At 37.2% G+C, this 23,214-nt stretch overlaps 1 protein-coding gene across 1 annotated transcript; it reads right to left on the bottom strand.

Moving 5' to 3' along the window:
- Nucleotides 1-585: 585 nt before the first annotated feature.
- COQ2 (coenzyme Q2, polyprenyltransferase) lies at nt 586-19,370 on the bottom strand. The gene is made up of 7 exons (XM_011356342.2): nt 19,082-19,370; nt 15,440-15,606; nt 11,355-11,476; nt 10,049-10,134; nt 8,021-8,154; nt 5,879-6,067; nt 586-4,053 (listed from the first exon to the last, which is right to left on the bottom strand). Exons 1-7 carry the CDS (start codon nt 19,332-19,334, stop codon nt 3,889-3,891), a joined length of 1,116 nt encoding a protein of 371 aa, XP_011354644.1. The 5' UTR covers nt 19,335-19,370; the 3' UTR covers nt 586-3,888.
- Between the last annotated feature and the right edge of the window lie 3,844 nt (nt 19,371-23,214).

The following is a 23,214-nucleotide window of genomic DNA, read 5'->3' as shown; positions in this document are numbered from 1 at the left end:
GGCGCATGTGAAACTTCAGACAAAGGAATCACGTACCCCTGCATGGACACTGTAGAAGTATATAAACGGAAATAAATCTAACTAGAGCGAGCTCGTGCATGGAGTTGTTAACCCCATGTGCTCCGCTGGCCTAATAAATTCTCTTTCCTCTGACAAAGTTGTCTGAGCATCTGAATTCCTCTGTCGGGTGTCACTTCCTACAATAACCTCTTGCTTCCATGTTCTTGCCTCCTCTTATAAACTCTTGTGATTAGACTGAGCCATCTAGATAAATCAGGCTAACCTCCCTATCTCAAGACCTTTCTTGATCACATCCGCAAAGCCCCTTTACCATATAAGGTAACATATGTACTGGTTCTGGGGATTAGGATAGGGACATCTTTGGAGGGTTTCATTTAGCTGACCACTGCTGTAGACACTATAAGGGCTAAAATTTATGCTTTAGGACAAAAAGGTAGAATTGGTGTGGAAAAGTAAGAGCTTTCAAGTGAACCTATTTGTAGAGTGACTTTTCTGTGCCAGGTTCAGTAGTAGGGTTTGCATTAAGTTTGCTATGGCAGCCACAACAAAATACCACAGACTGGGTAGCTTGAAAAACGTTTATTTTCTCACAGTTCTGGAGGCCAGAAGTCTGAGGCGTCAGCAGGCTTGGTTTTCTGAGGCCCCTCACTTGGGCTTGCAGATGGCCGCCCTCTCTCATGCCTTCATGCAGTCATCTCTCACATGCACAAGCATCTAGTGTCTCTTTGTGTGTCCAGATTTCCTCTTGTAAGGAGGTGGATTAGGGCTCACCCTAATGACCTCATTTTAATTTAATAATCTCTCTAAAAGACCTTATCGCCAAATACATTTACTACTGGGGGTTAGGACTTCAATATCTGAATCTTGGGGCAATACGATTCAGCCCATAATACGCTTTAACATATGTCAACTGTTTAATGCTCGCATAGCTCAGATCTGGCACATAAAAGTACGGTGGCTGAGAGCGGTTTGTCACTTTCCTGTCTCCCAGTTGGCAGGTGTTTGAGGGAGGATTCACACGAAATCCTGTCTGTTCTAAAGGGCAGGCCCTCACCCTCCTAACAGTTGTGATGGAAGACGGGGGTGTATGAGTGTGGCCTAGGACAGTAAAAGGACCAGCCCAAGGGCAAGAGGATATGTCGATTTGGGGTAAATAGTAGTGTGTGGCCTGACTAGAGTCTTTTACAATATGGAAGAAGGATGGAGCAATTTAGCAAAGTAGTCCAGGAAGAGGGAGAGGCAGCACTTGTGTTGTAACTTTCAGGTTCCGTAGCCAGGTTTTCCGTAGCTCCCACCGTAACTCCACCCCTACCATAAATTTTTACAAGATAACTGTTTACAAAATTCTTTACCACTTCAGGGTAACTGAAGCAGATAGGGCAAGGGCCTTTTACATTGAACGAATTTCCCAAGAGGAAACTAGTGATTTCACCCATTTTGTTACAGTGCCCCTCATGGTTATGCATAGATAGATAACCCTGATATCCGATAGATAACTGCACTTCTTTGCAATCCTGAATTATTTTATGTCCATGATTTTAGGGGCTAATAATCTACTTCATCTTTTCTTCCCCATCTGCCCCATACCCATTTATATCACTTTTCCAGCCTTTCTACCTGGGAGAAGGAAGGAAAAAATAAGAGAACTAACTCATCTCAGTTTTAGCAGCTTTTTGAGAGCAAGATAATGTATAAATTTTTAACTATATTCTCCTGTCCCCATTTATCACAAATGGCTGCAGTTTTACCAATTCTAAGATTTGTTCCATATTAACTTTTCATCAACTAACTTAAGAAAATGAAATAAAATTGAAACACATTGCACTTACTCTCCTATAAGTGGAATCAGTGCTAATGGGTTTAGATCTTAAGCATTCTAAAATATAGGGTGATCTGAAAATTATGTAGCAATCGTGAACAGATTATGCAGATTTTGGCAAATTCTAGCCATTCCTCAACAGAATCATTGCCCTTTTAGACACTGGAGCTCTTTTCCGAGTAGGAAAGGAATTCTGCCTTAATGCTTCCTCCAGAGTACAATGTAGAGGGTGCCAACACCAGGCCTCTGTGCCCGCTTTGGCCCTGTTCCTGCTCCAGTTATCAGGTTCAGCATTGTTTTCCAAAGTCCATGCCAAGACATTTAGAGATCAACATTTTCTTATGAGAAATGGCATACCTTAAAGGGGCATAACCTTTTTCTAAGCTCGATTTTTTCCCTGTCACTTCGTTACTGAAGATACTCTTCTACCTGTTTAAACTCTATATTTTATTATTACTGTATTTTCTAGAAAAATGGTATAGATTTTGCTAAATCTTTTCAAAAGGAAAAAATATATAGGATATTTGTAAGAAAACAGAAATCAACATAAAAATATTATCTATCCTGATAAAATAATTCTGATACTGTATCAGGATAGATAAAACATACCTAAAAGTGGGATATGTTTCTATTTCTTGTCTTCAACTCATTGCTGCTTCTCCTGTCTTAAGTCTAAACACTCATGCTCAGTGGGTCAGTATTTACTGAATAAACAAACAGTTAAGTACATTTTCCTCTGCCTATTTATCAGTGCATGGCATATATACGTGCTCCATTAGTTGCATCATCATAATCACCACCATTATCATCATTATGATGGGATTTAGTGTGTAGTGTTGCCCACAACCCACATACACAATTGTCTGCCTCCCTTATACTCCACTCTCCCTAAAAGCCACTTAAATCAAGTAAAATATATTTTAGGTTAAGTTCTGAAGAAAAAAAAAACAAGAACAAGAGAATATGAAGTGTAGGTAGAATTTGTATATCAAATTTTAGAAACAGTGGCTAAGAAAAGCCTCTTTGAGAAGGTAACATTTAGGAAAAAAAATCTGTGGCAAAGTACTAAGACATCATTCAAGGAGAGCATTCCAGGCAAAGCAGACCGGAAATGCAAAGGCCTGGGGGTAGGAATCTGCCAAGACTGTTGAGGGGCAGTGAGGAGGTAAGTGGGGCTGGAGAAGGTTGTTAAGAGTAGTCACAGATAAGGCCAGATCGTGGAGAGCCTAGTAGGTGGTAAGACTTTTACTTTGTACTAAGTGTCCTGGGAAGATTGGGGAGGGTTATGAGCAGAGGAATGACATGACCTCACATAAATTCTAAGAAAATCACTCTGGCTGCTGTGTTGAGAACATTCTGAAGGGGGCAAGAGAAGAAACAGTACACTTAACTAATATGCCACTATCTTATGAATTACAATCAGACGAGATTAAAAAAAAAAGATCCCTGGTGATGGCCTGCCTACCCATTCTGGTCACTGTGGCTACACACAGACTGGAGTTCCCAAATAAATGTCAGGGTTGGTAACAACACTAGTCTGTATGGATATAGTATGTATAATTTTTTTACTCAAATTCTCCTAAAAAATGAAAACCAATGATTTTCTGAATTATAGATTTTGGCAGTGAATAAAGGTCACAATAAAGAATAAACCTCAACTTTTTGCAGCAGCTTTTTTTTTTCCCCTAAAAAGAGTGTTTTCCTACATTTATTTAGATGAGGTACATGTCTGGTTTCTTTTAAAGTGCCAAAATACATACAGTTCCCAAAACTAAAGATGACAATTATAATGAACAAAAGAATGCATCAACTTAAATACTCAAGGTCATCTCATATCGGGGAGTCCCTCTGGTTTCTGTGACATGGGAAGAATTTTGCTAGTAAATACTTGAACTAAAATCCAGGCAAAATATGCAAGTCTTCATCTTCTGGTTCTTAATTCTTTAACATATTGTAAGACTGCTTATTTAAATTTAATTATGTAGTAACATAACCTGAGAGTGTTTTGTAAAAGTTTGTTTTAAAAATTCCTAGATAAACTTCATTTGCTAATCTTCTATTCTACTATCTATATTTTTCTTTGTTTCATCTGTCTTCTTTTCTTTCCACAAGTTTCCGAGGACAATCCCTAAAAAAACTATTAGTCCTACTGTTCGGTTGGAGGCAAATTTATTCCAACAATCGTCAGGTCTGTGGATGTCTATAGTGTAAATCTGTAAAAAAAACACAATGCTGCATGAGTAGAGTACCCGCTCTTTTTTTAGCTTTACAAATAAACACATCGACACAAAGAATAACACCCTGTTATAGAATTTTAAGCAATGGGAAGCCCTTTATGTTCCCCAAACAGTTTCACAATGTAGAAAAATCTACCATCTCTCTTTCACTGGGTATCATCTATGCTGTGTCCTAAAAATTTCCCCATGAAAGGTGCATGAATACTTTAAGAGGCAACCCATGAAATTTTTAGTTCTATTTAGGAAGCTCTTCCTTCCACTGACTGATCTAAAATCTACTTTCTACAACTCCTACCCTCCAGCTCTGGCTTTATTTTTTGGAGCAATGTTTCTCAACAGGAGAACAAGTCTCATTTAGGCAGGACAACTCTATTGTACAGGCTTGCCTGGCGTGTTGAAAGATATTTAATATACCTGGCCCTCACCCACTAAATGCCTGTAATAAGACCTTTAGTTCACTTATGATAATCAAAAATACTGTCATACATGTGTAAATCCCCCTCCTATCCCCACATAGAGGAGGGAATCTAGCGACCCAGATTTGCAGCTGGCAATCTAGGACAAATATACTCCTTTTCCTCCATAGTAGTCCGGCAAATATATCAGGAAAGTCTCATGTCCCGTCTTACTCTTCTCTAGGCTTAAGCATCAGCATCCTGCATTTTTCCAACTATTCTTTATTACATGGCCTGCAGACTTAAAATCATCATGATTTCCTGTCTTTTCAAACACTGGAAGGCTATGTCCATCTTAAAATACTGTGTCAAAGACTGGAGAGAGGACCACAAATCCAACTGAGAATATAAAGTGGGTTCTAAACATTTTTTATAATATTTGTGATTGTCCTCAAAACTTCTGCCTTTGACCACTAATATCCAGGTGCTTAAATATTGCTAAACCACCATTATCCTGACCAGACAATCAACTGATGACAACAACCCCACTGAGCTGAGTTATGACCAAAAGGGGATGCTGAGAAATTCTGAGGAGGAGAATGATGAAATCTGGAGAATCCTTTTAGCTTTGCTAAACAATGACGGTGACAGAGCATGGGGTTTACTTTATGGACATCGGATTTTGGTTTCTTCACACCATGTTATGCAAGTCTTGTTTACACTGATAACTTGTAATAATCTGTATCAAATAGGTCATCTAAATAAAAGTTCACTAACATCTATTGGATTGTGTTCAAAGAAAATAATGGTAACATTGATGCAAAAAGTCTATTTACTAGCAATCTACTTAATTAAAATTAGATTTTGTCCATTCATTTTACAAAAGTTAATAATGTAGATTCATGATATAAGCTTGCAGGTGCTAGGGTGCGGGGGGCATATCCTGAAATGAGTTTCCTAGGCAGAACTCTGACATGGCAGCATTTCATGACTTATCTAGTCTTGGTCTCTATGCCAGTGGGACACAAAACTATGAATAATTACTTTGCCAATCATTACTAGAAACCCGCATTTAAAAAATATAGTTGTGTTTATCAGTTGCTTTCAGAGTAATTCAGCTCAACCGACAACCTTCAGACATTACTGAAATTTTTCCAGACATAAGTCAGAAGTAATTCAAAAAAAATCAGAAGAAAAAAATATGTTTAGTTTTAGGTTACTTCTCTAAAGTAATATAGCTAGCTCTTTCATATGATAAGTTGGGGCAGGGGAGGGGGTAGTGTAAGACAGTTCAAGGCAAGTGTTTGTTTTGAGAAGTACCTTGGCTGGTAAATATAGAGGTCATTTTGTTTAAATAATATAATTTATATCAAGGAAGAATGAGGGAAAAAATAAGACAGTCAAACCTGGTGAGCCAGATGGGCTCCGACAGCAGTCAGAGCAGTGTAGTAGGGCATGGTTTGACCACTGTTCACTCCCACCAGGCTCAGCGCCCCCAGCATGGCCACACCAAAGCCACTGAGCCATGGCTTGGTGTTTTCACCAAACCGTAGTGCCGTGGACTTAACACCAATCAGAGTGTCATCTTTCTTGTCCTAACGTTGGAAATAAGAAATTGTTTTTTATTAAAACCACAGAATTCACCATTTTGAAGTATACAATTCATAGTTTTAGTATATTCACACAGTTGTGCAATCATCACCATTATCTAATTCCAGAGGAAACTGTCTCTTAAAGAACATTGATATGTAAACGTAAAGATAGACCATGAATTGTTAAAGATGACAGTGAACTCAGAAACATAGGTTGATCAGTAATGGATGTGCAGGCCAAATCAAAGTTAAATGTTACTGCTAAAATTATCTTCCAGCTCTATTTCTACATGTCACTGTATTTCTTATAATCCTATAACTGTTAACTATACTTTTACTACATTAGAAGTAAAACAACTCAAATTCTTCATAGCACTTCCTTACCACAGAGTTCTCAAATCTCAGTAATTTCCTGTACACTTTAGTTTCAATCTTGCTAAAATAAAATCACAGATGTAGAAAAATGCTCACTTATCACCTAACAACATCCATTCACATTTCACTTCTAGCTCAATTTATTCCTTGCTTCTCCCATGGAATCCTTTCTGCTTAAGTAGAGCTAGGTTTTGATACACTCACATCTAGCTGACTGGTCTCTAGCAGCTTTAGTTGTAATTATGGTCCTGTGATATCAGAGGCTGCATGCTGAACTGTGCAACCAGTTGCTGGTAGACAGCTATTGTTTGAAGTCCCAAATCCAAGTTATAATGAGTGTGAGGTTTGTGTATGTTTTTCCTTTCACACTGCAAGCACCTTAAGGGTGCAAACTGTGTTTTTAATTATGTGGATCACAAAAGTGTCAAAGAGTATGTGTGTTTTACTGAAGAAGTTAATCTAATTGGAGTACAGTTATCTAGACCACTGGTTCCAAAGCTGACTGCAAAAAATACAGGGATCTCTTCTAAACTGTTAGTTAAGTTTCATTTAAGGAAATCAGGTTGATTATAGAACTCACAAACTTTTTCATGATAACATAAATGCAGTGGAGGAGAGAGGTTAATAGAAAGAAAACAAGATGAAATGCAGACTGAAGTATTAGAAAAAAATTTCATTAAATCATGACATATTCTTTAAGTAAATGATTGAGAAGTCAATCATATTTCAGAAAAATACTGAGAAAAAATCCTTTTTTTCAAAGTTTATATACGTAAAAGAAAATTAAGAACATAAATCAGGAAAAGTAAAAAGTTTTTATTAAACTTATGAAAAAGGCAATATTGAAAGGTATAAACATATTTATATTCTTTAAATAAGTAACACCACTCCTAAAAATTTACCCAAAAAGCTCACAGTCATAAAGACATTAGTAATTAGAACAATGTCATTTATAATTGCAGAAACTCAGAAACAACTTAAATGGCCAAAACAGACAAATTGTTAATTTTTTAAAAATTATGGCATATTAAATCAATGGATTATTATGCAGTCTTAAACTGATAATGACAAAAAAATAGATAAAAATATGGGAAAACATTTATTACTTATACTATCTAAAAAAAAAAAAGTTGGCTGGTACAATGATTAGAGGCATCAACAGAAGGGCAGGAGAGGGCAGGGGAGGGCAGCAATTAAAAGCACTGACTCCGGAGACTGTATGGGTTCAAATTCAGTTCTGCCACACATTAACTGTGTGACACGGACAAATTACTTTTCTATGCCTGTTTTCCTCATCTGTAAAATGAGGATAATAAAAGTACTTTCCTCGCAGGTTGTTATGAGGATTAAACTGGTATTTGGAAGGTATTTAATACAGTGCCTAGCACATAGTAAACACTATTTAAATTATTACAAATAAAATAAATGAGGTGATCTTTTTGGTAAAAACAGAAATACTTTGTTGATGTCATGTAAGTGTAAATAATTTACTTTTTAGAAAAAAAATACTTTCCCTTTAATTAGGTTCTTAAAGTTTTTTAAAAAACTACACCAAAGTTAAGAAAAAAAATATTTCTTTACCTGATGGGCATAGATAGTATCATATATGAGAGTCCACATAATTCCAGAAAAATAAAGAGGCAGGCAAACAGATGGGTCACAGGAGCCCTTGACAGCAGACCATCCAAGTAATGCTCCCCAGTTAAAAGTCATCCCTACAATGAGTGAAACAGATAGAGGAAATGTCTAAATGTACTTGAGAATTCCAAAGGGAAAGAAAGGGGCATTAGCATGTAGTAAGTGCTTCTATGTATGTTATTTTCTAATACGTTTCTTCTTTAAATTCTCTCAGCTCTCTGTGATGGTTATTAGCTACATTTTACAAAAAAGAAAACAGATTCAGGGAGGTTAACAATTAAAATAACAGAGCTAATAGAAAGGATGATAGTCCCTTGATAAGTAGATTTTATGAGAACATTTATCCTACCTAGTACGATGCCTGGCATAGCCAATGAATAGTAGATGCTGGGGTCTAAATTGAGACCTGAAGTCAAAAGTCTTATGGTCTTTCCATTAGCATTTTACTTTCCCTATAAACTACAGAAACAAGAGTATAGGCAGGAATCCTTATTTATTCCACAATCCCAACCTCCCTGAGGACTGTAAACATCTACAGGCTGACAACTCCTAAGCCTCTCCGTACAAGCTGGATCACTTCCCTGAGCTTCAGACTCGATACTGAACTGTCTGCTAGGCACCTCTACCTGCAAGTCCCTCAGGTACCTCAAACACAATGGGTTCCAAACGTCCTCTCTCCACCTTTGTTACCTATTTCCACTCAATGGTTCCCAAATGTCTTCTCTCCACCTCTGTTACCTATTTCCATTCAGATTCCCTCCTCAGTTGATGATGGGCCTCCCTTTTGTGTTCCCACAGCACTCATGCATGCCAGTATAATGTACTGTAATGGCCTGTTTATCTGTTGTCTTCTCTAGCTCCTTCAAGAGAGTGAATGTGTTTTAGTCAATTTAATTTTCTTAGCACATGATGTGATTCCTGGCACAAAGTAAAAGTCAGGGGTTCAGTAAATATTTGAAGTAAATATACCAGCTTTCTTAATATTATCTTATAAATAGGAAATGCTTACCCTTTTATCAAAAGAGTCCCAGGTCAGTTGAGACTATAATGTCCTATTTTTTTAAATAATAAAAAGAAACACAACATTGAATGAGAAGATCCTACAAAAAGATAAATATTCCACAACAACTTTCCACATCAGGCTCACATCAATTTCTTGGAGTGTCTTTTGGTTCTTTTATTTACTGGGGTGGGAAAAAAAAAAGTTCAAAGAACTAGAATAGTTTTAAGAACACTCTAGATTATTCAAGGAATAGAACAGAAAAGACTAGTAGGTATTTTTCCAATTGATTTTGACTTACCTACCTACTAATCTTCCTCTCTTTCTACTAATGAACTTTTATTGAATTCCTGTGATTTATCAAGTGCTGTTAGATGCTGAGCCATCCATATGTAAAGAATGCTTTATCTTTTAGGAATTTACAATTTATTAATGGGGAGACAGAGGTGGCTCTCAATATCTTCATGTTGAATTAATGCTGTTGAAATGAGTAAGTGCCACATCAGAGTGCTGTGGGGGCCCATTTGCTATAACTTTTTCCTGGGAGGTCGAAAGAAAGTTTTACAAGAGGGGAGCCCTGCGAAGCCGGCTAAGCCATCATACACACTAACTCTCGTTCTCCAGCTCAGAGTGCTTTCTACTCCAATCCCCAAAGTCTTCAGAGTGTCTAGATCAACTACCTAAAGAGAGGGGTAGAGTCGAGGCAGCTAATTTTTTTCTTCATAACATACCTAGATTTTTAAAAGAACATTTCAGAAAATAATGACAATCTTAATAAATAAGCAAGACTTTTTAGGCAACAGAAACAGTTAATTGTCCTTTAAAATATGAAAATCTGTTCTTGGTGTGGAAAATTTCATGATTAATTTGACATTGTATTTTTGCCACATTAAATATATATGTATGATATTATGTCTAAAAGTATATTTTGAGGGTATCAAAGGAAGTACTTAAAGTTATTTCAAGCTTACCCAAAACTAACTGAGGCCAGTATGTAATTCTTTTCATTAGTGGGTAGGTGATGACAAGAAGTAGGGATGCTGCTCCTAGAGCTATACTGAAATCAAGAAAAACCATTAAAAAGATTAATATATCACCTATTAAAAATCACTAAAACAGCAATAGTAACACTAATTGAGAAAATAATTTATCTTAAAAATTCTATTTTTTGTTATGTAAAATTATCTTGACTTTGTTTAGGATAAAGGATGGATAATAACAGCTAACACATATAGTGTTTTTATGTATTAGGCACTGTTCTAACTATTTTATATATGTTAACTCATTATGATCATCACCACAACCTTAAGAGGCAGATAGTTTTATTCTACTTGTTTTTTGCATATGAGAAAACTAAAGCACAAAGAGATTAACTTGTCATAATACAGTTAGTCTGTAGTAGGGCCAGGATTCAAACTAAACCTAAGGCAAACTGGCTCCAGAGTCCAACTTGTGCTTACCCACCATATGCTACTGCTAGTAAACTGAGATATCAGAACAGATCATTAGAGTCAAGAGATCCCTTCTTAGACGTACAATGGGGTGTTATTTCTCTAGAAGAGGATAAGGTCACAAAACCCTTATGAAAGAAATGATAACATAAGATATTCATCAAAGCTCACCTATCACCATCCCTCCAGGAATAACCTTCCAGTGTTTTTATGTGACTGATGATAGCAGGGCAAGGTATATATTTAAGACTAGTCTCTATAAAGTAATGCTTATTTGCTGACCTCCTCTTTTTTGCCTTATTGAAGCACTCTGTAAACAGCCATCTGATGCACAGAAGTTTAATTCTGTCTCTGTTTAAGAAATATAGGAATGAGTCCTTTTACTTTTTCTTCTGTCATGACTAGAAACATGACTCTGGGAAAGACCCAGTTTCTCTTTTTTGCAAAATGAGTATAATCACTTTTGCTTCTATCTACTTCAGAGATTCTATCAGGATAAATAAAATTACATATACGAGTATATAAACAAACACATCCATGCATGCACCTAAAAAACCTATGAAGTGCCTTGCGTCCCTTAGGAACATGTAGTATGAGTACTGATGGTGGTTCAGAATAAATTACATGCTGATTTGTTCATTCTTTTGGTTGAAAGCATTCTTGATTTTACAATGTATGGTGATTTATACTTGCTAGTTTACAGATGCTCGATAGGCAGCCAATAAACAACTTCATGATAAAGATATTTCAATTTTATTTTATTCCTACTTCTTCCATTTCAAAGGAGAGATTTTATACATAATTATGAAGAACACATTTAATATACCTGTAGTAATTCAGACACAGAAGAACACCTAGTGCCAAGGTCAGCTGTCCTCCAAGAAAAACAAAGGACTGAAAAGTTGAAATGTTTCCAGCAGCTATTGGGCGATTTGCTGTTCTTGCAACCTTAACACATAAAAACAGATACGTTAGCCTCATGTAATGGCTCATTTTTTTTTTTATTAGTTTCAAGTATACAGTACACTGGTTAGACATTTATATAGTTTATAAGACATCAATCATTTACTTAAACATTTCATCAAGAGACTGGGCCATCATAAGTACTAAGGCAGAAATATGAATAAAAAGTGAAATCAATAGTGGAAGTATTGCCAAGAATCAAAAATTGGTATTAAAATAGCTTTGAAAAGAACTAAAAAGTCCTACTACTCATTCCCCTTTCTTTCCATTTCCCATTCCCATCTCCAAACACACAAAACAAAGCAACTCTTTACTTAGCTATTTAGCTACTCAGCAAGTATACTGAATTTCCAGAGAGAAAAGAGGAACAATAATAATGAGAATTCTCAGGAAAGAAAAAATTTCAGTGCATGTCAGATAAGGCTGATATCATGTGACTGCTTTGAGTATGGGAAGTGCTGCAATCAGAAATCAGATGTGAAAATAGAAAGAAGACAGATTATCTAGGTTTGAAAGTGGGAGTGCTTTTGCCAGGTTGTTTAGGAATGGGTCTGCTATCATATATTAGCTGCACTCAAATATAAAGGGCAAACCCACTATAAGGACATGAACAGAGTAAGTGTTTGAACAAATAACATATCTTAATTTGTTCTTTTCCTTTCAAGAGATCACAAAATGTGATTACTCTACACTCAACCACAAATAAAGAACATAACCAAAATTTTCAATATTGCTAAAAGTTAAGAACTCAGGATCTGGGATCAGAGAGTCCAGCATTTGAATCCAATTCCATCACTGTGTGAATTTTGGCAAATTACTTAACTTCTCTTGGGCTTAGGTTATTTCTTACCTGTTAAAGGTAAAACAGAGAAGGAGAAGAACTAAGAGGGGTGATAATATCACCTACCTCAGAGTAAATGCAGTATCTGAAGCATATAAGCATGCAATAAATGTTAACTATTAGTAATATATTTTTGTATAATTTGTATCAAGGGTCAGCAAACTATGCCTTGTGAGCCAAATCTAGCCTACTGCCTGTTTTTATACAGCCCATAAGCTAAGTTGGTTTCTACTTTTTTAGATGGTTGAATACTGATTTTAAAAAAGATTAATGTATTGTGACACGTGAAAATATGAAATTCACATTTCAGTGTCCAAAAATAAAGATTTATTAAAAAAAGAGACACACCATTTGTTTATATACTGTGTATGGCTGCTTTCCTGCTCCAACAGAGTCAAGTAGTTGCAGCAAAGACGTTCTGGCCCACAAAGCCTAAAATATTTATTACCCAACTCTACGAAAAAAACTGCTGACCCAATTTTTAGTATGCTTAACTCTGTAATAAAACAGTTTGTCAAACTATAACGACTTATTTTGGTTTAACTGCTAGAACTGGATCGTCTACCTTTTATTTGGTCCCTATAATTTTAATTGGAAATAATATTTATGTTCTCCTATGTGTTTTAGGATATTATTATTCCAGCGAATATCTGAGTGTTTATGGTGCCACTATTCTACGAGCTATATGTATGCATCACATTTTTGAATACTCATAACAACCCTGTCTTTTAACCACTCATAAGGTCTTGCTATTTCTAAGTTTTAGAAAACTTATGTGAACAAATAATATATATTTGTTCAGTAACTTTCCAAAGTCACAGACAGCACAGTAGCAAGTCAGTCTAGTCCCACTGACGACACTACTAACTGCAAGACTACACTGACCTTTCAGTACATATCCTTGTAGTTTTTATGAAATTAAAGTGCTCACAGCTTACAAAACCAATCTCACATATAACCTACGTGAGATTATTTCAATATTTATGAACCTAATGTTTACCAGATGGCTAGTAGATTATAGATGCCAACAAAACACACCTAACCTAGATACCCTAATAGCAATTCACTTAAAACCCTGAGCCATAAACATGTCCTTAATGAAATACAACCTTTAAGAAACTGTGAGGTAAGCATTACAATTTGGCCAAGCTTTTTAACTTATCCTTTAAAAGAGATGTACATAATCCTTTAAAATTTGTGTTAGCAAAACCACCTCAATAACTCTAAAACAATCGTTTAAGTACTCTGTTGCATGGCAATATAGAATCTAGATTCTTCTAATCAGAGAAAAATATCCTGGGAGAGATGTAAGGTATATATATAATCAGTTCCCTTTGATCTAGGGAGAAAAAAATCACTGAGGGGGGAACTAAAATGGTCATATTTTGTTAATTAAAAAATTAGAAAAAGTTGGTTGGTTTGAATGTTATTTTTTTAGATAAACTTTTTCTTTTGAGGCAACTGTAGATTTGCACGCGGTTGTTTTTTAATCTCTGTATTTTAGAAAATACAGAGGTCCCATGTACCCTATACCAAGTTCCCCTAAGGGCAACATCTTGCAAAACTTTATAGTAAAATATGACAACCAGGATGTAGGCATTAGTTGCTCTAAACATGTTCAAGCATTATTTTGAAATGAAATATGCCAGAAGCCTCATTCACACAGTAATGCAGAATGAAAAACTTACCAGGATGTGTGAACCCCAAAATCAAAAAAGTATGCATCTTCTGGCATGGATCAAGGCATCCCACCTGTTTCAGTGGGGCATAGAGAGGCCTTTATCAGTTCCTGCCACCTTGCCACTAACCTATTCTCCAGACGCAAGTAAACCCCATGGTTGCAGTCGTCAAGCATAATATACTTTATCTCACAGCCATGCTTCTGTATATGCTATTCACTCTGCCCAAACAGACCTTCATCCTCCAGCCCACCCTTTTCTTGCCACCTTATTCTGCCACAGTTCAAAGTTCTGACCTTCTCCCATAGGCTCAGGTAGGTGCTCTTTGTTAAGTCCTCTTTGTGAACACCATTCTCATGACAGTGCTGCTTGTATCACAACTACGAAAGCATGAGGTCAGAGATGGTGTCTTTCACCTTTGCATTCCTAGAACCTGTCACTGTGTCTCACACACAGCAAGTAGTCAACAAATGTTTTTATGAATTTAAAAAATATATTAATATGATACTGTTCTATAAACTAAAAATGATTATAGGTGTGCCTTCTTTAAGGGAAATTCACACATGTGAAAGGCAAACTAGAGATGATTATCCACTTTATATAGTATATATATGATTATTTACTTTATATAGTTCCCCATGGCTTTCTGTTAAATTGAAAGTTTACTTGATTATTTACTCAAGCATTTAATGATCTTAATGATCTTGTACTTGTTATAGCGTGGCTGCTAGGATAAAAGGCAAATGAGATGGACCTCTCCCTTGAGAAAATGACAAGTCTATTGAGGAACAAAGAATTAATTATACACATATGTTAGAATATGCATAGGAAGTAATCCAGAGGAACATAATGCATCCAACTTTAATTGAAGTTTTCTCTGGGGGACTGGAGTGATAAGGAGTACTTGTACTTCCTATCCTTTCTATTTCTGTACTGTATGAAGTTTTCAGAATAAAAATGTATTATTTTTCCAAGGAGAAGTATAAGTTTTTTAAAAAAGAAATAATTATAGCAAATGATAATAGAAGTGCCTTGGTTCATTTATATTAAGATTTGATTTAAATATGAATAGTACAGCTCCAATATATATATCTGAAAGGAAGGGGTGGCAGTTCTTTCAGACATCCAAAGGTTCAGATGAAATTTTTAACTTCACTCCTAACATCCTTACCCCAGCATTCTAAATCCTACTTCATTTTGTAAAAATGAAGTACACGCCTTGCCTCCATGGCTGCTCTTGTGTTGAGAAAGAAAGTACAGTGTACTTTGTAATACATGCTATTCAACTGGTATCAGCAATTCTTATGCTGGATTTCAGTGAGGATACTAAACGATCCTATTGCTTTATGTGGCAATCAAAAGTAATGTCACCATGTTACTCTGCAGGATTGAAAGGAACCTCTCTGCTCCTTTCCAAGACAAAATCACCTTTTTATCATAGTTCTGGTCCCACATATCATTAATAGTACAGCCTGCTCCACGCATAAGAACAGCTCCAGTGCCAAACAGGGATAACAGGTACCAATCTGGAAAACAACCTGGTTCAGCTGCCAAAGCAATGCTCCAGGTACATGGCAGATACAGCAGCCAGGTTCCTAAGGAAAAGTAAAAAGACAAAAAAGGTACAAATTCAAGTTAATTAATTGTTTTCATTTGTTTAAACACCACATCCCAAAGAAGTAAAAAACACAGTCAGAAACACATGACAAAACTGAGACTAACATTTACTGAATGATTGTGAAATGTCAAGTGCTGTAAATAACTTATATGTAATTTAATCCTAAAAACATCCTCATAAAGTAGGCACTATTATTATTCCTATTTTACAATTGAGGCAACAGATATACAGAGATTAAGTAAAACAATGGATTTAACTACTTCCTTATAACTCAGAGGGACCGAGGAGTAGCTTGATCCTGCCCCAATAGAAAAGAAAGACCATGGCTTCACAGGCATTATTTTCCTGGTGTGGTCATAACAGAAGGTTCCATTTTAAAAAAATTCTAGAAAAAAGATGTGTAAGCACCTATAGCATTTTATGTCAGGAACAAAATTTTCTTGGCCTTAAGTCTGAATTACAGGTGGTGTATTCACTTACTAATAGGAATATGTAGGGTGACCCTACAGAAGAGAAGGGCTCCTCTAATGAAGGGGAAAGTTAGATGTCTGGTTTGATGTCGGCCACTAGTAAGTGGAGTAACACCAGACACTAAAGAATATTAAATTTAAGGCTCATCCTTCCTCATTTATAAATGAGAGAAAAGAATATCTAATTTTCAGAGTTGTTATGAAAAGATGATACTGGTGATGATGAAAACGAAAACAATAACAACAAATATATAGCACCATATGCCAGGTGTTGTCATATAACACTTTTGACTCTCACAACACATTTATGACATAGGCACTATTTTTATTATAACCATTTAACAAATACAGAAACTGAAGCATAGAGAAAGTAATCTGCCCAAGGTCATACAGGTAAAATGTGGCATAGCTGGAATTCAAATCCAGGCAGTCTGGCTCCAATCTATGTCCTAAGGCCAATGCTATCACTCTCTATACCCAAATCTCTACATATCCTTAAATTCTTATTGTTCTTTTCCTTCCTGATTCTCAGCAACATTTTTTTCTGTCTTCCCTATGACAGTTTCTTTATGTCTTCTTCTATGAAGAAAGATGCAGAAGTGGTGAGGATACAGATAGGTTTTATAAAGAAATGTTTATTGTAGAAAAAAGAAAAATTCTGAGGGAGAGATTAAAGAAAATGAGCAAGTTAGGACAGGTGATGGGCAGAGCAAAGAGGCTGAGTAAATGGAGTCTAAGAGTCATTCGATAATTACACACTATCTTTAAGACAACATAAATTTTACCCATAAATGCAGTAAAACAAAAAATTATACCACCAATTTAGTGGAAAGAGGGCCACCTACTGAAACTTCCTGAAATAACAGTTTGTTACCCGTTTGAAATAAATTGTAATCCATTCTGAAAAACAATGAAATACACTTTGGTTTATGAAGATAGTAAGATTAAACTTCAACAAAGTAAAACAATGAATATAAAATTACCCCACAAAAGAATTTAAATAAAGAAATATCAAACTTGGATTACGCTACTGTTATTTTATTGTTCCTGGCATACATAGGGGCTCAAAAAATGTTTGTTAAATGATCTGTAACACAGAACATTAATAAGTTGTCTTAAAAATCCTGTAATCATCACCTGATTTAGAATCAAAGCACAGCAGGCTGGTATCTTCTTAACATACATAGTAACTATTATCCAATCTTATCCAATTTCTACTTCTCAAGGAATAAGGGCTAACTTTCTTGAGTAGTTATTATGTCAGGCACTGTTTTAAAGACTTGATATGTTAATGAATTCTCAAGACAACTTTATAAAGGTCAGTATTATTAGTATCTTCATTTCATAGATGAGAAATGAAGGCCCAGAGAGGTAAAGTAACTTAATTGAGGTCTCTCGAGTGGGCAAAGTGAAGATTCAAACTAAAAGGTTTGGCTTGAGAGCTTTACGTGTAACTCCTACACAGCCTCTTATTAGGTGGTGGGGTGGTCTAACCACTGAAGTAGAAGCCAGAGTTTTATGGAAATGAGAATTACAGCAGCTGTTGATCTGTCTTGGATGCCTGGAAGCCTGCACTGCAGCTCCATGACACAGACCCTAAGAACATAATTATAGTTAGGCTTCAGATTAGAACTGGGCTTGGAAATTTATGCCTATCAACTCGTATCTGGCGCCAACATGTAAGGGGTCATGATAGCAGGGCTGTCCCTATTATTTATTTTGCTTTTATACTTTAATTGTTAATTGTTATAAACTCTTAGTGCTCTGATCCCAAATAGGTAGTGCATAAACCTAGAGTGCCAAAAACAAGGCCTAATTTGGGGTTTTAGCTGGAAAACGGTGGAGAAAATTTATGCATGTGACTGCATTTCTATGCATTGCAACGGCAAATGTCATCGTCAGGGGTCCCTAAGCCCCAGGCCAAGGACGGGCACTGGTCAGTGTCCTGCAAGGAGCCTGAACTCCCACTACTTCTACACTCACATGGGGTTCCAGATCAGCTTATATTCTTAGTGTTCTAACACTTTACCTTAGGATCTTTGCCAAAATATTTCCACCAATCAAGATCTCTTCCCTCCTCTGCGAAATCTACCTGTCCTTGAGTTACACTTTCTTCTTGACTTTTTCCATCAATGAAGTTCCACAATAATTACTCTTTCCCGCTATACTATCTGGATCACTTGTATCAGCTTTTTAACTAGACTGGGAGTTCTTTGAGAGCAGGGAGTTTTCATAGCTCTAGCCCTAAGGCTAGTCACGTGATGTTGTAGGAATTTATTAACACATCTATTACTACTGGTAGGCTCTGTTCTAGGCTCTAGAAAGAAATATGTCATATATGTGAAGCTTATACTGTATTAGAGAAGTCAATTAACCAATAAATGCATAAGGTTAGTTAGTGGAGAGTGCTATGAATAAAATGCGGGGAGAGGGGTGTAGGGATAGAGAGTGAGGTGGTAGGTGATACTTTAAATAGGAAGGTCGGGGAAATCCTCAGGAGGCGACTGTGAGCAGATAAGGCAGTCCATAAGTGCTGTACGTGCTGCGGTGGTACCAGTGGTGCAGGGCAAAGAGCTAGAATTCAGCATCAAAACACTAGGTTCATCAGGTCTGGCTCTGCCGAAGAGATTTAGTTTGTTTCCTCAGCGTCTTTACAATCTTATGTGATTTGACAGCCTTACAGGATTATGGAAAAGATCAAACATAATGAAAGTATAAGTGCTTCAATACTGTAAATCTGTGCAAATGCAGGGACACGAGCACGGCATTTCTGCTCGATTCACTACTTAAACAAGGATTGTGGAACGAGAGAATTTACTGCCCGGCTCAAGATTCGAAGGGGCGTGAAGGCCGGCAGGTCACTTCGCAGGTGTCTCGAAACTATCCTGCGCCTGGCGGCGAAGCTCCGCCTTTCGGGCTTTATTTCCTTTAAGGCCGCATCCCCTGGACATCCCGCGCCGCGCGCCGGTCCGCCACACTCACCAATGGGCTTGTCCAACCGCATGAGCCGCAGGTAGGGCTGCAGAGGGCGGGGCGCCGAGTCCACGACCGCCGCGGCCGACAGGCTGAGCAGACGCCCGCGCGGCCCCGGACTCACCAAGGGCCGCCCGTCCCCAGCGCGGGACGCGCCCGCCGCGCGCGCCAGGGTCAGAGCGCGGCAGCGCGAGCCCGCCAGCCACGCCTGCGTCACGGCCCGCAGGCCGCGCGCGACCTCCGCGCCTCCCAAGCTCAGCATGGCGCTCGGAAGGCGTGACCCCCGCAGGGCCTGACGTTAGTTCCAGGGCGCCTGGTCACGTTTAGGCATGCGCAGTGACGTCAGCGGGATGCCTGTCCGTACCTGTCCGGTCCCGGCGGCGCTGTGGTCCGAGCTTTTAGAGTAACTTGAAATAGGGAGTAGCATGGTCGTTTTTGCCCTGTAGGGAGTCCTAGGAAAAAAAAAAAAACCAAAAACAAGCAAACATGCAAAAAACCTATTGAACCCAGAGACTGCCAGTCTTCAGCCAAAATAGACTGATGTCAGAAATATTTCAGTTAGTGATTTGCAAGCCTGCCTCTGGGTATGAGGAGAGTTCTAAAATGGCAGCCCTTGCCAACCCAGCCATCTGGCATGGACGTTTTCTACTTATCCTTCTCCAGTTATAAAAGTTACAATATTTTGCTGGGTTGGATCTACTGCAGAGAGACGGGAGTTACTGCAGTCCTGTTTTGTTAGAAGACAATGGAGTGTTTCTGAGGCTGCATTGGTCCTGGGATAATGGTACTCAGGAATCTGGGTCTTCATTGTGTGTCTCCTGTAGTTGGGGTGCAGGTAAAATATTTAGGCCAAGAGCCAGCATTGATGGAGGGGCCTCCTGACCATCCAGCAGCCGTCCTCATCCGTGTGTTTTTTAAATTAATTAAACAAGTTAGACTGAGGTGACTCTAATGCCCCGATGGTCTACATAAGCAAAAACCTCAACCTGTAAATGCCTCCAAGTTATGAAATCAGAATGCTAAGGACAGCCAGTCAACTAGGCTTTAAGCTATAGCCAATCAAATAATTTCTTTTCTTTGCTTCTGCACTTTCTGTATATCTTCCCGCCCCGCCTGCTTCTAGTCAGCAGACTGCTCCTAACCACTTCCAGTTTGGCACTGCCCCATGGCTATGTGCTTAGATAAACTCTTAAATGTTTACTATGCCTGAGTTTATCTTTTAATGGGTTCATCCCTTTTTATCTGGATTCTCAAACTCAACAAAGACATCTCGAACTCCAGCACAACCAAAACATTGCCTTAGCCTTTGGAAAGATGGGTTTCTGTAGGCATATCAAGTACTTAGATTGTCCCCAAAGTGAAAAATATCTATGAGATGTGAGTCTTAGTTATACTTCTTGGAAGCCTCTCAAAAAGATTTGGGGTAAAGATTCACCTTTGAGAGAAAGATTCAGCCTTTTCCTTTCCTTTTCATCATTTTTAGGAAATTTAAATTTGGAAGAATGCTGTATATTGTCTGGTCTCTGATGAAAAGAATTCATGGGAGATACAGAGAAAACTGGAACTTCATAGTGTCCAGATCTTCCTCTGCAACTCGATGCATAGGTGCTAGTCCCAGACCTGGTCCTGCAATTCTCACCATCAGTGGGAGTGCCCTTATTTGGAGCAAGTTTTCTTCTAGCTTCCTTGGTGGGCTCATTACTTGAGAGGAATCGTTAGACTTGCCATCAGAGTGAGTGAGTGTGTGTTTGTGTGTTTAGTAGGAGAAAGAACCTTAGAGCTGAATTTTGGGGCCAGGATGAAGGTGAAAACTGAGTTTCTGAGTTTGTTATTGTTTGTCCACACTGTCTTCCACTGAAACTTACACAAGAGAGCAGCATCTTCTCTTTAGCACTGCCATGGCACTTAGAATTTTAGACATAATCTTACAACTATATAAGATATTTTCCTCTTCTGAAACATTAATAGAACTGTTTTATCTCTTTTACGGAATTTAAATAATTTCTCTTTGTATTACACTAATTTGAATGTTTTGCTCATTTTGATTGTAAACTCAAAGAGACTAAATAATTTAACAAAATATTTATTGAATTCTTGCATCATGAAAGCACTATGCTTATCACAGGGCACATCAAGGAGAAAAAATCCTATTCTTAGAGAACACAAAGACTACAGAAGTCCCTGACTTACAACGGTTAGACTTAAATAATTTTCAGACACTGTTGCCAAGGCACTGTATGTATGCTCTTGGGGAAGGCACTCAACTGCTATAAACTCTTTAGAAAAAGCAGAGACTGGGTTATCTCTAAAAGAACCTACAAGACTCTCATTTCTCACCCTGGATCATGAGTCCCTAGGGGAAGGGACTCTGTTTGCTTTTTTAAAAGTTATTATCCATAAGAAATGGGATGGTTAATTTTATGTGCCCACTTGGCTGTGTTATGGTGCCCAGATATTTGGTCAAATATTGACCTGGATGTTTCTGTGAGGATATTATGGATGATTTTAACATGTACTTTGAATAAATCGAATTGCCTGCAATAATGTGGGTGGGCCACGTTCTATCAGTTGGCCTGAATAAATATCAGAAGGCCTGAATAAAACAAAAGACTGAATTCCTTCAAGCAAGAAAGAACTAAAGCAGCAAATGACCTTCAAACTTGAACTGCAGCATCAGCTGTTTTCCGAGTCTCTAGCCTGCTGGCCTACCCTGCATATTTTGGACTTGCCAGCTTCCATAATCGCATGAGTCAATTCCTTAAAGTAAGCTATACACACACACATGTATATACATACACGTTATTGGAATATATACATATATATATACACACACACATATATATATACACACACACATATATATGTTTATCTCACGATACAATATGAAATGAAAGAGGAGTATTTAAAACTAAAAATATATGGTAGTGGAATGAATAACAAGTTTTAACTTCTTTAGTGATCTTTTAGAAATGTTATCTATATCGATATATACACACACACACTATTGGTTTTGTTTCTCTGGAAAACTGCTTAATACAGGTAATATTACCTAGTAGATGGTGAATAAATTCATTCATTCCACAAATATTTGTTTAATGATAAATCAATCAATACATTCTATATATTATCATTAAACAAATATTTGTTTAATGATAAATCAATCAATACATTCTATATATATACTTAATTTTTATAGATCTACATTTCTGAACACTTCTAAATTCATTATAATATTTGATCTTTGGAACGATTTTTACTTATTTACTTTGTTTCATCTGATTTTGGGGTGGGTCAGAGAGAAAATGTTTTAGATTAAAAAAAATCGTTTGTTTCCCAACACGGGCTATTAAAGGTGTAAAAGTGACTTTCAAGTTTAAATAGTGCAATCAATAACTATAATCGCTTCAGGCCTTAAAACAATTTTATGTGAAGCTGCTGTTCTTTATAGAAATTGTAATTGACAGTAAAGTGACTATAAAATGAAAGCTGCCAAGAAATATGAGAATAATAAGAGAGGCATCCCATGAGCTTCCCTGCAGTGCTGGTAGAACTGCATTGTCATTGTCTGTCTCAGCAAACTAAACAGTAAATCTTAACATTGGCTTTTCCTTCTCCGTCTCACTCTCCTTGATCACTCATGTTTGCTTACTGAGATCACTTCCCAAGTAAAATACCTGACCACAAGTCCTTGTCTTAGGCTGTACTTTGGATGACCCCACCTCTGCCACCTAAACATAAGAAGGAGTTGAACTTAACGAACACATTAGTCATTCTATATCCTGTTTCTAGACTCTCTAATCAAAAACCTGATTGTTACCTTACTTGGTGAAGCGGGCCTGAATCGGTAATCGTTAACTCTGGCTAAGGGAGTAAATTCATAACTTTGGGATGAAGAAATAATACTTTTATGCAAGTTATATAGTTTTTACTATAACTTGTTTTTTTTTTTTTAAAGATGTTTAAATGCTTAGAGAACTTGATATACTAAATTTGTTTGTGACTTATTAGATGTATAAGAGGTTTTTTAATGAAATGTGTTTAGGAAGAATCTGTTAAACATGCAGTTTTTCCTTATTAAGTTTGGAGTGCTGCAGAATCAGATAAGCTAGATTTGTTATTGTCCTTTGAAAAGTCTATGGGTA

This window comes from Pteropus vampyrus, unplaced genomic scaffold (genome assembly GCF_000151845.1).
Source record: "Pteropus vampyrus isolate Shadow unplaced genomic scaffold, Pvam_2.0 Scaffold25, whole genome shotgun sequence".
Taxonomy (NCBI): domain Eukaryota; kingdom Metazoa; phylum Chordata; class Mammalia; order Chiroptera; family Pteropodidae; genus Pteropus; species Pteropus vampyrus.
This window is presented reverse-complemented; position numbering and strand designations above follow the sequence as displayed.